Source organism: Mauremys reevesii, linkage group 12, assembly GCF_016161935.1.
Source record: "Mauremys reevesii isolate NIE-2019 linkage group 12, ASM1616193v1, whole genome shotgun sequence".
Taxonomy (NCBI): domain Eukaryota; kingdom Metazoa; phylum Chordata; order Testudines; family Geoemydidae; genus Mauremys; species Mauremys reevesii.
This window is the reverse complement of record NC_052634.1, coordinates 10,070,373-10,085,829: the sequence shown is the minus strand read 5'-3', so window position 1 is coordinate 10,085,829 and position 15,457 is coordinate 10,070,373. Positions and strand designations below refer to the sequence as shown.

The 15,457-nt window shown below is 45.0% G+C and overlaps 2 protein-coding genes across 4 annotated transcripts in view; one reads left to right on the top strand and one right to left on the bottom strand.

Moving 5' to 3' along the window:
- The window catches only part of LOC120375759 (beta-galactosidase-1-like protein 2), a 45,821-nt gene extending 34,908 nt beyond the window's left edge, over nt 1-10,913 (top strand). For both annotated transcript variants that reach the window (XM_039496671.1, XM_039496672.1), the window contains exons 13-19: nt 486-632; nt 1,079-1,150; nt 2,057-2,135; nt 3,513-3,600; nt 8,033-8,147; nt 9,866-9,982; nt 10,717-10,913. In XM_039496671.1, the coding sequence (XP_039352605.1) occupies nt 486-632; nt 1,079-1,150; nt 2,057-2,135; nt 3,513-3,600; nt 8,033-8,147; nt 9,866-9,982; nt 10,717-10,803 (705 nt within the window). In that variant the 3' untranslated portion in view covers nt 10,804-10,913. The remainder of the gene's footprint in view (nt 1-485; nt 633-1,078; nt 1,151-2,056; nt 2,136-3,512; nt 3,601-8,032; nt 8,148-9,865; nt 9,983-10,716) is intronic.
- A 1,009-nt stretch (nt 10,914-11,922) lies between these two features.
- B3GAT1 (beta-1,3-glucuronyltransferase 1) overlaps nt 11,923-15,457 on the bottom strand; it is an 84,981-nt gene continuing 81,446 nt past the window's right edge. The window contains exons 4-5 of one of the 2 annotated variants that reach the window (XM_039496674.1): nt 15,107-15,222; nt 11,923-14,420 (exon numbers count right to left, since the gene is read on the bottom strand). In XM_039496674.1, the coding sequence (XP_039352608.1) occupies nt 15,136-15,222 (87 nt within the window). In that variant the 3' untranslated portion in view covers nt 11,923-14,420; nt 15,107-15,135. Of the gene's footprint in view, nt 14,421-15,106; nt 15,223-15,457 lie in introns of those variants that run through there. The other variant, XR_005586757.1, reaches the window with a different exon arrangement.

The window sequence follows — 15,457 nt, the reverse complement described above, 5'->3', positions numbered from 1 at the left end:
TAGATTAGCACGAGGTCACACAGCAAGAGAGACAAGAATAGCATGCAGGAGTCCTGATTCCTAGTCCCTGGCCCTAGCCATTACACCAAACCTACCTCCTACATGAAGAAAGCAGGGGTCAATTACTCTAATTATTCAACCAGGACCGAACAAGAAGTAATGGGTTTAAGATGCAGCACGGAAGAAGCTTTCAGAACTATAGGCAATGGAGCAGGTTGTTAAGAAAGCTATGAAATAGCCATAATTGAGCATCTGTATCTGATGAAGGCTTAGACATCCAGCTAGCAGGGATGGTGTCAGCGGGATTGAAACTCATCACTTAGCTGCAGTTCTTTGCACCCCAGGAGCCCTTTAAGAGGCAGCTTTTGCATAGGATTTGAGTAAATGTTGGTTTATGGGACATAGCAGCCACTTGGCTGAATGATGCTACCCATGTGTAGCCTGTCCCCTTAGAAAGGATCCCTCTAGTTGTTCTTCCTTCGCAGCCCGTTAAGTCGGAGTTCCCGGTTAACATGGAGAACCTGCCAGTGAATGATGGCAACGGGCAGGCCTATGGGTATACGCTCTACGAGACGGTCATATCCGGCGGAGGACAGCTGCATTCCAGGGACCACGTCCGGGACCGAGCACAGGTAAAGAGTACAGAGCAGTTGTTGTTCTGACTCTCCAGAAGGGAAATAGCTTGGCTGTGGTAGTTGACGTGAAATAGGCCAGCTACGAACCAAGGTGGCAGGCTTTTCCTGAGCAGAACTATGATTCCCTTGTGCTATTCATAACCAAGCCCCAGCCTACATCCTCCCTAAATCCCAGGCTCAAGGTCCAAGTCTATTTAAACTCCAGTAATACCAGCTCAAATCTATCCGCAGAACGTAATGGTAGGAAATCACGGTGCATTTTTAGAAATGCCTTGTTTTGCCCAACATTGTAGAATGAGTCAATGGCAGAGCTGGGAATAAACCCCAGGAGTCTTGACTCCCATTAGACAGTGCTTCCTCCCCCGTTATGGCCCTAATCTCTTGTCTAACTGTATTCTGAAACGGTTTAGAATTTTGCTATTCTCCTGTGCCCTCTCCTGCAGGTGTTTGTTAACACTGTGTTTGTTGGATTCCTTGATTACAACACCGTGGAGCTGTCAATTCCTGAAGGACAGGTAAGTAATGTGAGGCCACTCACGAGAGGTATGTGGGTAGTAGAATTGCAGCTCAAACTGCCCCGGAAAATGCAGAGCCCAGAAGTGTGTCTGCTGCCAGCTTCATGCAAACCAGTGATGCAGCAGCATGAGACACAGAGCAGTTGTTGTACTCAAACCAGAAATGACTCCACAGTTGGAGCAGAGGGTGGTTCAAAATGCCAAGGTATCCTTTTGAGAGGGAAATATCTAGACAAAACTCCAGTCAGCAGGTTCACTCCAGAGTAGCAGTTGATGCACTAAGTTTAACCCCCTTCCTGCCACACCCACACACTGCAGACACCCGTGAGATGGAACAGTGGGCTATAGGGACCCTGCCTGTGCTGACTGAGGACATGTAGGCTGTTCGCTCATAGGCACAAAACATGCTTCAGTCTTTTTACTTCTCTTAGGTCACAAATGAAATGAGTTGGATGGTCTCACGTGTGTTCTGAGCTCACACTTGGCTCAAAGTGGCTGTATGAGTAACTAAATGTGCACTGGCAGAGCTGTGCATGGCTCTAAAGACTAGAATTGGGTGAGTGGGAGGGAATATTGGAGGTCAGGAATGTGACTCGTGGGTAGAGCTGTGTGATAGAAGCCCTGTGTGGTGTTGGACATATGTTGTTTCTAGCACTACATACCACTTCAAGCATTTAAAATGTAACAGTAAAATATTACAGTTTCATGAGAAGGTTGAGCTCAGTGATGCAGTTACTTGCAGCTGTGGCATATTCCTGTAATTTATAGTCCTGTAAACAGGTGCCAAAGCTACTGGTGCAAACTCCCCCTCTGGAGTGATCCCACTGATTTCTTTCTTTGCCCAACATGGCTGACCTGGCACTTGGCTGTGCACTGATTCAGCAGAGGCTGATCCATTCTTTACAGGGCTTCAGGCAGCTCAGGCTTTTGGTAGAGAACTGCGGGCGTGTGAATTATGGACTTATGCTGAATGAGCAGCGGAAAGGTAGGTTAAGTTGTCTCTTTCCTTCCAAGCTGGTGCATGGGGCTGAGAACTCAGATAAAGGCCTCTTTTTGAGTCTGTGTTTAGTAAGGACTTCAAACACCGAGGACAGTTTTAAAAATGGCTCCTGCCCTCCAGAAACGGACACTCCAGATCAAATATTAAAATCCTGTGTGTTGGATTGAGCAGTATAAAGGCATGCAAGAATTTCACTGTGCCTGGCTAATGCTATGTAGCTTTGCAGTCCGGCAGTAGGGGGCAGACAATGTGGGAGTCTGATAAAAGAATATAGTTCACCTCTTAACCATAAGTTCAAACATGTCCAGGGTGGTGGTAGCTGACATGTGATAGTTGATGAAAATAGCCCACTTCATGGGGGATGGACATATCTTAAAGACCTTCACAAGTCCCACCCTCCCTGTAGTGGGTGCCAATACCCAATGGTTCATATGAAGATGGGGTGCCCCTCCTCTCACTCTATGCTGTCCATATGCAATTGTGTAATGCCATACATGGCGGGGGAAGGAATTCCTTCCAGATCCTTGTTTCTGCTCTGAGATTTGGAGAGCAAGAGAATCTCCGTGTACACAGGATCCTGGGATTGTGGGCTATCTCAAGCTCAGTGGAAAGCAGTAAAATGTTTATGCCAGTAGAGCCGGGGACAGGGAGTCAAGACTCCTCGGTTCTGTTTTATAGGGGGGAAACATAGGCTGAAATGTTGAGAGCAGCCTAGTGAATTCAGAGACATATTTCATTAGCTTTAATGGAAGAGGTGTGCCTATGCCCCTGAACTGCTTTGACAATCTCAATCATCGTCTTGTAGTTAGTGGTCTGGATTGGGAGCCAGGAGAGATGGGTTCTGTTTCCAGCTCTCTCCCAGACTTCCTGTGTGACCTTTACTCTTGTGTCCCAGTTTTCTCCATCCGCAAATGCCTCACAGGAGGCTGGTTAGGCTAAATTTATTTGTGGGGTGCTTTGAGATCCTTGGGGGAAAAAAGCAGTGGATCAGTACAAGGGATTAGCGATACCAGGATGTCACATTTTCCTCTGAGTATTGGGGAAGTAACTGTCTGCTGCTTTAAAAAAAAAAAGTCCATGTATGGGCAGCCAAACAAAAAATCAATCTGCTATGTTTGCCAACAGTACATTCTGCCAGGAGAGGGTTTCTCAGCTTAGTGAGTTAAAGCAAAGGATAGAGAGGAGAGGGCAAAGTGTGGCAACATTCCCTGCTCAATCTGGATGAGCAATGGGACCATATGGGCTTTAATGCCATTGCAGAGCATGACTACTTTCTGCATCCTGCTGTTCCTTCTATTGAAATAGGAAGATCCATCAGCTGAGTTGCTTTTCAGCTCTTTATTACCTCTATTGCTCTTGCAGGCTTAATTGGTGACGTCTTCCTGAATAAAACCCCCTTGAGGAACTTCAAGATTTACAGTCTGGAGATGAAACCTGGCTTCATGGAAAGGTTTGGGAGATATATGTACATATATCTAAATTGCTTGTGCAGATGAGGAGGGCATATATATCTCCTTTGTTTGCACAGACAGTTTGGCATAGGTGCAAAACCTAGTTAGCAGTTACATGTCCCGGAAAGGCAGCACCTGGTGAATCTTCATGCTGACAAATCTCTTCCTGACAACTCCAACTAAAATTGTACAGAAGGTTGCAACACTTATTTTTGCACCTTTTATTTAGGAGCCAATACAACCCCCCATTGAAGGGGATGGAAAGACTCCCACTGACTTTAACAGGTGTTGGATCGGGCCTGTAGAGATGTGGCCAATCCAAACCCTCTTGACTTTTGTAAAAGTTTGGGGCTTTGTCTGGATCAGAAATTTGGGATTAGGTAACACCTTAGCGAAGGACACTCCCTCCCTGGATAAAGAGGGAAAGTAATTTCAGGAAGCTCCTAACAGTCCAGATGGCTTCCCCCTATTTCATGTTTTTAAATTGTGTTCTTCAGTATTAAATGCTAAAGCAAAATAATCTCGGTGGGTTAACTAGCCAGGCTGCTGTCGTTTGAGCAACAGAGCATAGGTCACTTTATAGACTCCTGCCAAAAATCTCAAGGGGGTTTATTGTTGCAGTGCTAGTATCACTAAATAATGTAACACATTTGTGAGGACCGAGGACTTCACAGCTGTCATTCTGCTGCCTGCTGTGGTCACCTGGAACTTAATAGTGTCGAAAGTGTAGAACTTCAGTACTTCTGCCGCTTGAGCCAAAGGAGAGAGAATCTCTGTTTGTTCTGGGCACTGCAGGGCCTGTGACACACACAATCGTGTTCTTATTCTGTCCAGTAGATGTTAGCCATGTGTATATTCTCTCTAGTCAACTTATTACAGTCATCCTCTAAGGACAGTGCTAACAGGTAGTGTTAAATATTCTAAGTGAAGGTTTTGCAAGGATCCTCTTTGGCAGGGTGAGCTGTGTCAGCTTTGTGCTGTAGGGTCATTAGAGAAGGATATTCACAATCAAAGGTATGAAAGCTAGTGAGCTGCCATGCAGGCATAAAAGCAAGATTAGCCAGCAGTATGATCAGTTATTAGCAACTGGCCATTAGCCATGAAACATCATAAGGTAGAAATCTCTGAGTAGGAAGCCAAAGTACACGGTATTGAAAATGGGATTGTGCCAGGCTTAGCTCAGCAATACAGTGGAATTCATATTGTACTAGGTCAATAATTCGCTTGAATCCAGGGATGCTGGTGATCAGCATTGGAGAGAACATGTTTTGATAAGGTTTTGAGTCTCTTGTGGAACTTCTAAGCACCTCACTTTCTTTCTGCTTCATCACTACCCCCAACTACACCTGTGGTACCAGAAGGCAAGAAATGATGCAGACTTTGAGCTTACACAATAACCTGCTAATACCCCGTTATGTGATCAAGGGTGCCCTTCCATTGTGTATTCCAAAATAGACTTGATGCATCTATACTGGCTCAGATAGTGATATCTGATCCCATGAGCTAAACAGGATTGGACTTTAATACTTGGATGGGAGACATCCACCAAAAACCCATTGCTAATAGAAGTGATGTGTTTGATTTGGTAGGTGGCATTCACTAACACCTAACCCAATGTTCCAGCCTAGTTTAAGGGGGCACTGGGCCTATGGAGGAGCTGTTGGGGCTGAGTCTTTAAAATTGAGGCCCAATCTACTTGAAGTCAATAAAGATCCTGCAATATTTCTCAAAGAGCAGAGCATTCACCAGAGTGACCTGACCAAAGTTCCCCCTAAGTAATTACATTTGGCCATCATAACATTGTACCCTACAGTACGTCCTGGGGGCTTTTTAAAGGTATTTCTAGAGCACCAATCACTATAACATCTAAATGCTAAATAGAATGGCCTAGGTTTCCATAGCATTCTCCACAGAATGTCATGGTGGAATTTTCATGCCACCTCTTCTAAGGTCTAGGAACCTTGACTTGCCTTCTGTGTGTGAGTAGTTCCTTGGTGGTAGTGATGGCAGGAAGGCTGTAGCAAATAGGTTTGTAGTGTGCTTTCAAGGCAAATGATTTTTGGTTCAAACTCTAGAGGAAAGGACCTTATGTGCTGCAAATTATTGTTACACTTGCTGTGTTTCTCCCCAAAGGGGACTTCATTATGGTGATAGGTGATGCAGGTTTTTTAAATAAACTGGTCAAGCACTTTAGAAATTGAGTTGAAGGGTGCTGAATAGATATAAAATATTACAGCCATTAATTTAAGAGGAATTGCAGCCACCATTATAGTTAAGGTTGCATGGCTGTCTCTGTGCTCACTCCCTGTTTTCAGTTGCTCATAAGTTTTTTTTTGTTTTTTTGAAACTGTTGATTTGGCAGAATTTTCCCAGTATTTGTGTGTCCCCCAAAATAACCAAGGTAAGGTAAAGTTTGAAGGAGGAGAAACTGAAATGGTTCAGCAGTTTTGAGTATGTGTACACCTTAAAAAACAAACAAAAACCTTTAATGCTGGAGAGAACTTTTAAACAGCTCTGTAATGTAAATAATGGGGGTCCAAAAGGTGAAATGTAGCCTGCAGCTAGCCCTCTCTGAAGTGCCCTTCCTTGTTCCGGAAGTTTTGATTTCACTGAGTTACGAGCCTTTGGAAATTGTGCAGTACTGTAGGTGAGCGGTGGTTTTTGCTTTGTTGTGTTATAAACCCTAGGCTTGTAACATGTACCTGGGGCAAATATTGGCTGCAGAAGATTATGTGGCTAATCTAGCATGCTGAAGTGCATTGCTGAACCGGAGTTCTGTCAAGAGAAGTCTAGATAAACACATGGGAAGGTTTGCCCAAAAAGGGAAGGGATTGAGGAAGGACTCCAGCAGACTCTGTAAACTGTGGAGGGGCAGTGTTTCCATAGAAGACTTTGTCTCAGTACCTGAGGCCAGCTGGTGAAGTGTTCAGCATTAGGCTAGATTGTGCTGGCAACATTAAAGCCAGTCTTGTGATGCCTGTGCACAAGGGAGCAGAGCGAAGGCTGAAGTGAGGTCTGCTCTGTACACTGGTTTTCTACTGGTAAACTAGTTTGATTAAGGGTATGATTCCTTTACCAGTAGTTACACTGGTACCACCCCAGGTGTGGAGTTTATAGCTGTATAAAAGGTGCTTTTTATACCTTATTCCCCTACTTGTACGGGAAGGGAAATAAGCTGTACTGCTAGAAAGCACCTTTGACTGCATCCGCACTAGAGGCAGGTGCCATTCAGTATAGCAGTCTAGTAAAACCAGTGTTGTTTGGGTATAGACAAGCCTTGAGAGTGCAACCTCACCTCAGGCATTTTCTTTTTTTTTTTTTTTTTTTAGTGGTGAAGTCTGAGCAGCTTTTCCCAGGGAAGTGTCTATTAGATCACAGGGCCTCCTGTTTTGCTTCATATCACTAGCCTCTGGGCATGTTTATAGTCCTTTTATAAACATGCTACAACATAGAGAGCAGAAATGGATCAAAGTCAATGTAAACTCCTAAGCCTCAGAAGAAACTCACAGCCTCTCATGCCACTTACTCAGAGTGCAGATGTAAGCGTCAGAGCATACCCTGAAAACGGCGCTACCTTTGTCAGACCAATGGAGGAAGAGTTTCCGGAGCCATGAGCCCATCAGCATAGTGTGTGTTCTTCACTTGAGTTAGCTAACCATCATTAGCTAATGGATTCAGAGAGAACTGAAGACATGCCAACACAGCTGTCTAGTCACATTAGCCACTCCAGTTCAGCCCCAGGCTCTCGAGGTTCAAAGCTGAGTTGCCGTGCCTTCACTGCTATTTTAACCTGAGTTAAGAACACTTTTTTTTTGGCAGTGTAGACATACGCCAAGAATGCACTGTCCCTAACTACTTGCCTAAGCAGAATACAAATCAGGGGTTTCAGTATCCCATCTGTTCTTTGCTGCTACACCACCACCTTGGGAGTGTGGTGGGCAGTTCAGCATCACCCAAGATAGATATCTCTGGTTTAAGATTAGCACCTGGAATGCACCAGGCGACAGGTTGGCAGCCCGTGTGGTTGGTGAGATCAGAAATGGGTGAGTTTAAAGCAGGGATTTTCACTTCTAGCAAAGCAGAATGTGTGTATCTCACTGCGTTCACAGTGGAGACCTTCACCTTGCTGACAGAGAAAGGTGAAGGCCAAGATCTCTCTCACCAGGGGATTAACTTGGAAGTAAGGAAAGAGGTAAGTAGGGTGCCCGCCTTGAATGCCCCATGCTGATTATTCATCCCTAAACCCGTGCCAGTGGGCAGCAACTGCTGCACATTTCAGGCAGCAAAGCGAATAGCTACTTTACTGTAACAAACAGTCCCCTATGGTGGCCTCCTGTTTGAAATGATCCCAAGGCCAGCCCTGGACCCATGAATAGCGCCTGTCAGGGAGCTGCTTTCCTTCTGTTAACTGTGTTTGTCTTTCCCTCACAGCTTGCGAGGGGTTACTGCTTGGAGCACGATCCCGGATTACGCCGTGGGCCCTGCATTCTTCCGAGGAAACCTGCAAGTGCAGTATCTGCCTCGTGACACTTTCCTGAAACTTGAGGTGAGTCGCTCAGTTATCGTCTGTTTCTTTTCATATGGCTGGAAGGAGATTCTGACGTAACAGCTCCAGCAGTGCCACCAGGCCTGAGAGCAGGCCCAGGCACCACATAGCACTCTTCATGCATAGAAGTCTGCTCCTAAAACTGCCAGCTGGCATGTTCAGTTAAAACACAGCCTCCACCATTACAGGCCCTGCTGAGACAAACGCGGGTGATTCTGGCCTGCCCCTCTAACAGCATCCAGGCAGAGCTAGTAATTGAGCCCAGCTTTACATAAATTTTAGCTGCTATTCCTCTTCTGCCAGCAAAGGGTTAGTGGCTGTGAGTACCTGAGTCTTGTGAGATGTTGGGCAAGTCATTTCCCTTCTCTGTGCTATCTGTAAAAGGGGACAGTGCTGTGGACCCTTCGGCCATGGGGTCTGAGGGTGGCACTATATGTACAGCACTGAAGAGGACTTGCTGTGTGTATCGTTCAAATCTTGAACTTCCTTCTCTTGTATTTTATTTCAGTCCCCCAGTGCAATCTCTGTTCTTCAGGTCTCAGTGTAGTTTACAAGACCAAGTATCTGGATAGTTAGAGCATGATGACTAACAGGTGTTGCGTGAAAAGGTAGGGGAAGGCCTCAAAGAGGCTCTGAGGATAGGATATTTTGCCTTGGGAAGTAGTGTTGGTTTGTTTTTTAATAAACCTGCTATTTGTTGCAGTCTGGCCCATTCAGGAGAGCAAAGCTAGAACAGTTTCACATTTGCTTTTAGAAGTATTACTGTGAGCCTCAGGGCTAAGTCATCTCCAGCAGAAATGACTTGAGAGGAGCCAGAGAGGAGGGGAATTGCCCCAACTCCCTTTGCGCTTAGGTGATGGCCCCCAGCACCTCATTATCATTCATGTGGTTGCACAGGGGTAACTGAGGGGAAAACTTGCCCTGCCAATGGAACCAAGCAATGATTCTCCTGTTGATACACCAGCTTACTCTCCCTTAGCCATGTTGGCACTGCAGCACCCGCAGGAGTACAAAACCCCTGGGGAGGATGAGATATTGAACCAGACATGTTAGCCACAGTGCTTTCACACACTACTGGAAGGCCCTCAGATGTGACACCGCTGAGGGCTGCAGGATTGACTTATTTGTAAAACTACTCAAATTGTAAGCTCTTTGAGGTAGGGCTAATTGTTTTGTGAGAGGAAGACTGGTCTAGTGATTATTACACTAACCTAGGACTTGGAAAGAGCAGGTTCATTTCCCTGCTCTGTTACAGCATTTCTATAGTACTGTGGGCAAATCATTTACTCTCTGCTGTGCCTCGTCACGATTGTAGAGCTGGGGAACGAACTCTCAGGGCTGTTGAGAATAAATACACTAAAGATTGAGACTTACTGTAGTAATGGGGGCTGCGTACCACACCTGGCACCATGGGGCTCCGATTACTGGCGAGGGCTTCTAGCTACTACTACAAAACAAGTCATTTGTTTTTTGGTCACTGCCCTTGGCAGATCCGTCTTGGGGACAGACCTCCTCAGGTAAGAAGGTACATTAGTGGCAGGACTGGAGTGGAATGTGTGGGGTTTTAAATCTATCTGAACAACTTGCTTTAAGAGCAAAAGAGTGATGGTTACCACCAGGTGGCCTGAAAGAACACTAGGGTCTTTCTTAGTGAGCGAGCGCTTTGGCTAATGAGAGCAATTGCTTCAGTAACCCTGCTCCGCTGCCTTTTTTTGTAGGGTTGGGAAAAAGGAGTTGTGTTCGTCAATGGAGCGAACCTAGGACGCTACTGGAAAATCGGCCCCCAGGAAACACTCTACCTCCCTGCAACTTGGCTGCAACCTGGGAACAATGAGGTGAGAGGCTCTCTATTAAACATGCTTATCAGATTCATGTCTGTCTAAGGCCAGCTAGGAATGCTCAGTGCCTTAAAAACTGACCTTAATCTGACTCTACAAAGCATGGCGGGTGGGGTAGCTCTTTCTGAAGTTGAGATTCATGTTAGAGCAGCACTGTTCCTTGGCTGTCAGTGTAAAAAAAAAAAAAAGGCAATTGTGTTGAACGCTGGCTTTGGATCAGTATTGTATATAGAATCTGAAGGGCAGCATAACTTAAATAAAATGCAAGACCACCTGACTTTGGATTGGTGTTTTGCTGTCAAGTCTTAATACAGCCCAGGATGTCAAGTGATGGAGTCTGAGTGTATGGATCAAGCATTTGGGTACATACTGGGACTAGTAGGGTGGGAGGCATAGCTCAGTGGTTTGAGCATTGGCCTGCTAAACCCAGGGTTGTGAGTTCAATCCTTGAGGGGGCCACTTAAGGATCTGGGGCAAAAATTGGTCCTGCTAGTGAAGGCAGGGGGCTGGACTCGATGACCTTTCGAGGTCCCTTCCAATTCTAGGAGATTGGTATATCTCCAATTATTACCTTTTGGTATATTGACAACATTCCCTGCAAGGGGTGCATCCTCCCCCAAAACTCAGGCTTGATCTCCAAGTCCCAAAAATATTTCCCTGATGGAAAGAGCAGTGATTGTCATTTTAAAGGGCATTTCCCTCCTCCCACCCTCGATCTCTTTATTCTCTAGATTATCGTTTTTGAAGAGCGCACCGCAGGCCGGATCATACAATCTGTAGATCTGCCTTATCTAGGAAGGACCCACTATTTGGACTGAGCAGGAGAACTGCCTCCCGTTGGGTTCATCTTGGATATTCTTTGGTGTATGTGTGGGGATGCATCAGTCCAAGTACAGCCTGGCTTGTTAATTTCCACTAGACCAGTGTAAAGGATAGACTTGGAGCCACCCTGAGAGGTGAGTCCATCAGTTTCTCCCAGGACATCTAGCTCTCCCAATTCAACATGACAGCTGGCCACCAGCTTGGAACAGGGGCTGTGATGTAATGGGAAATCCAGGGATAAAGAGTAAAATAGGGTGCTGGGTGGGAGGGAACCATCTGAGATGAGCCCAGCCCCTGCCTGAGATTAAGGCATTCTATGTGGACATCTCTTGTTTGATGAAAAGACGAGAGAATTTCTGTGATGAATTGAAACAGCCTTTGTGTGTAGAGAAGGGGCTTTGTTTGTTCAGTTTTTGGAATTCTGATTGGATGTTAAAAGTTAATTTTTAATATTCTGAGGTTCTCTTTTTGTGGAAAAAAGACCCAAACAATTTCTAACATTATCTGTGTTTCTCCTCTGTCAGCCTCCGCAGGACTGTTGTGTCAACCTAAGGTTCCAGTTCAGGCAAATTATGAACCTTCCAAAGAGCAGGTTCAGAAGGGGGAATGGATAAGTAGCCCACTGTTTTACAGTTTTTTAATTAGTGTATTACTTAGCCTTGTACTCCATACCATAAAGGGCCCAGATCCCATCTACTCATAGCTCCCCATTGACCTCAGGGAGAAGGATGTATGAGCAAGGTAAGGTTAGCCTTGAAAGGAGAAAATTTCCTCCTGTGTGTGAACAGGACCCAGAATGGTTACATCAGAGCTCCCATTGTTACTGGAACCTAACACTTTTCTCTGGGCTTCTTCTTAAACTGATGTAAACAAACAGGAATAAGGGATCCTGGGAAAGAAGCACAGTGGGGATTATGTTATAACTTGCCACCCTGGCAATCTCCAGATGGGTTCCTGTTTGACAGGTCAAATATTGCAGAAATTTTCAATGCAATATTTCAAATATTGAAAAGAGCCCTTGGTGTCTCTGAAAACCTGCTCACCTTCTTTTCCCCACTTAAGGTACAGGGAAGATGGTTTAAATACCCTCTGGCTGTCAGTGTAGAATTGGCAGTGTCCAAGAGCTGCTCATCTCTCCTGCAACCAACATGCCCTCTGACCTAGAGGAGTCAGGTCAGTACTTATGGGAGCAGTTAGACCTCACTACCATAACCACCTCGCAATGGCAGTAACAATCAATTTCAAGGAAATTTTAACCATTAAAAACCATATTTAATTTTATTTAACAAATTAAATACAGTTTAATTAAAACTGAGAACAGACAGTGCAGCTGTAATACACTCCATCCTCTGTCCCAATCAGTGCCTTTCTTGCCACAGCATCTGTACCTCTGCTCTCCGGGCAATCACCACCACACCAGCTGGAAAGGCCTGGCTTGTGTAGCTGACTTTCTGAGGAGAGTGGAGCATATTTGTATTTGCAGGGTTGTCTTTAGGACATGGTCCTTTGCATTTCACCAGCTGTTGTTCCCTACAGAGGATGGAAGGCTGCAATCCAGCAGGGTTATTATAATAAACAAACAGACATGCAGCTAGGACATCAGTTGAAAACGTAACTTGAATATCATGAAAACTTTGTATGCCTTTTGAAAATACCTCTTTGTTCCCCCTTTAAGATACACAGACTGAGCGCTGCACTTGGGAGGCTTGTAAAATAGTGGAATAAACCTGCTTTGATGCAGAGCACCACTGTTTAACATGAGCTAACAATGGCTGTTCCCAAAATGCAAGTGGATACCAGTTGCATAAACTCATTGCTATCCAGTTTGTATACAAAGAGAGGTTTTCACAGAAGCTATGTAGCAAGGCTTCCATGAATGGAAACTAAAGAACCTTATCAGCTAAAGGAGGTAACTTTTTTCCCCAGTGATTGTTTTGATAAATACAGCAGGGAAAATAAAAAATTCCACAAACAATTGTTTTTTTTTAAATATTAGGAAATATAGATTTGGCATTAGTCCAGTGAGTGATTTCTGCCCACTGAAGCTAATACTCTATATGTATTTTAATTTTTATATGCTGTTAAGGGTTAAAAAAATAAGTGAGTCTCTTTACAGGTTTACATTTCCCTTAATTCACATGTAAAATTGTGCTTCAGACTTTTCCAAAAGAAGGGGGGAGATTGATTAGATTTTTGAAGTCTGACCAGACCTAAGCAGCAATCTAGAAAAAAAATTTTAAAAGGGGCTGGATAGGAACTGATTAACTTCCTTTTGTGTGGCTAAGTCTCAGACACAGAAGCATCACCTAAAAGCCTGTGCTTCCCCTTGACTCTTGATGTCTCTTTACCTTACACAGAGCAGTCAAAAAAAAAAAAAAAAACAACCCAAAACCCCCACCCACATAACTTTCTCCTGCAGGAAGAAGCTTTGCACCACCATGGTTTCAGGTATTTGAAGTTGTTTGGGTTAAGGTTATTTTGTGCTGTTTTGTTCAGATTATTTCTTTTCAATCCACCCTTTGTGCAGTTAGGTGTTGGAAGCTATACAGCACTGGGCCATCTTACTAGAGGTGGGCACATCAGTAATAGCAGATATGGCACTGCTCTAGTGGCTTTTTATGGGTACCATGAAATGGACATATTTAAAATCAACACTAAATGTACTCAAGAAGGTGGGGAGTAATAGATGGAAGTGGATTTGTTTGGTGCTGTATGATTCCTTCTTTACAGTGAACATTGGAAATTAAGCCTAGGGTAGGAGTTGGAAACAACAGCAGCATTCAGTGAAATGCTGAGTGGTTCCCTCCCATATTGTTAAAAAAACGCTTCTTGAGGTAGGTGCGCACTTCAGGGAGCCCAACACCTAACACTTGGCTCAGTCAAGTTAGCACTAGAGATAGGCCTGAGCCAGAGGATTGGGACCTACCTCCAGTTAGTTTAGCAGGGACAGTGAACATGGTCACAGGTGCTGTAAACAAATCATTACAAGTACATGGAGGTATGTCAAATCTGTCAGACCACCCTCCAAGCCATGGAGCTGATAAAAGGGGGATGGGGTGGAAAGAACAGATAGTTATTGGTTAGCTATTACCTGCCTTGCGTTTCTCCCTCTCCAAAACTCAGTCTTGTGCAGTGTAATAAATACTGAATAACCTAGGTTCAAAATTAAGGGCAAAGGTGCCATCTCAGAGGGCAGGTGTCCTCTCCACAGCCAGAGAGCTGCTGCGACTGTTGCACACAGACACAAGGTATGTTACTCCCTGTGGTGCTTCTCATCCTTACTGTGAAACCAGCTCCAGCTGGGCCTCCTCTCGAGTGCATGGTGCCCTGCACACGCTCCTTCCAATCCAAGCAGCCCACAGGCTTTGCACCTTGTACTGAAGGTGAGGTCAGTGCTACCGTTTCTGTGCTTTTCCTCCGTCTCCAGAGGGCCCAGTTCTGTTCAGAGTCCAGGAGGAAGTTTCAGGAGAGTCTGAGCAGTGCAGGTATGGTCGGTTCTAACTTGCTTGTTTTTCATACATTTAAAACACGTAGAAGTCAGGAGCGGTCCTGGCAGCTGCTTTCATGTCTGGCTGGCTGCTGTAGAGAGGAGCCTGCAGAATGAGAGAATCTTCTGCAAAGGAAAGACAAGTGTGGGTGCATTACCCCTCTGCCTCACTGCAGCTAGTTGCTGTCCTTTGGAGCTAGCCCAAGCCTGTCTGAGAAGATGGTTTTTTGACTGTTGCTGCTAGGCAACTGGGTGGTGGCGAAAGAAGTATGTGACAGCCCCAAAAAGCAGCTATACATAGCAACAACAGTGCAGGCTTCCACTACGCTGCCCTGCCACTGTGTCCCCATGGAGCATGCAGTCTCTGAAATACCCAGAGTGCGGCTTAGTGGGATTTCACTGTACTGTAGCAGGATCCACAGGGTCCTTTACTGCATGGCAAGGTGGTGCGCTATACATTAACAATGTGGCTCACCAGGCAGTAATGTGCCATGTGTACAAACCCTCCCCTCTTTCAGCACTATACTCTCCATTTTATCAAGCCTCAGGTTTCCTTTTCTCTTTTACCGCCCCCTCAATTAACCAGACCATTATCCTCTCAAGATTTTTTCACCCTCATGTTCTAAATACTTTCCTTTTCTGGGCCCTATCATTTCCCTTTAAATATCACCCCATCCTTTACACATACTTTCTACTCTCTCAAACTTGGCTTTCAGAGAGAGCATGTTCATACTTTCCTTGAAAAATTTCTCTAGTGCTTATTCTTTTCACTCAGCCCTCTCCTCCCCCTGGGTAGATACAGGAGGGTGTACCTGTTTGATCTCCACTCAGCCATGCAGCATCAGATTTCCACGTTGGGATCTGTGAAGCCTTTCTTTCCCTCGTTCACGAGCACAGGTTTTTCCGTCCTTGTGTGCCAGACTAAAATCTAAACCAAGCCCACAGAAGTCATTAGCTGCATCTGTGTTATGCTAACAAATAATCTTGCACATTAAACCAATAGTGCTATTTAACCACATACCCTCCAGCGTAATGGTGCATTCACAGCCTTAGGCAGATTTGCCTATGGCCAGTGACATCTGAAATGCACCATGTGCAAAAATTACCCCTTTGACAGTATGCTGTCTCAGGCCATTAACCTGCTCTTTCCATTTATTTATCAA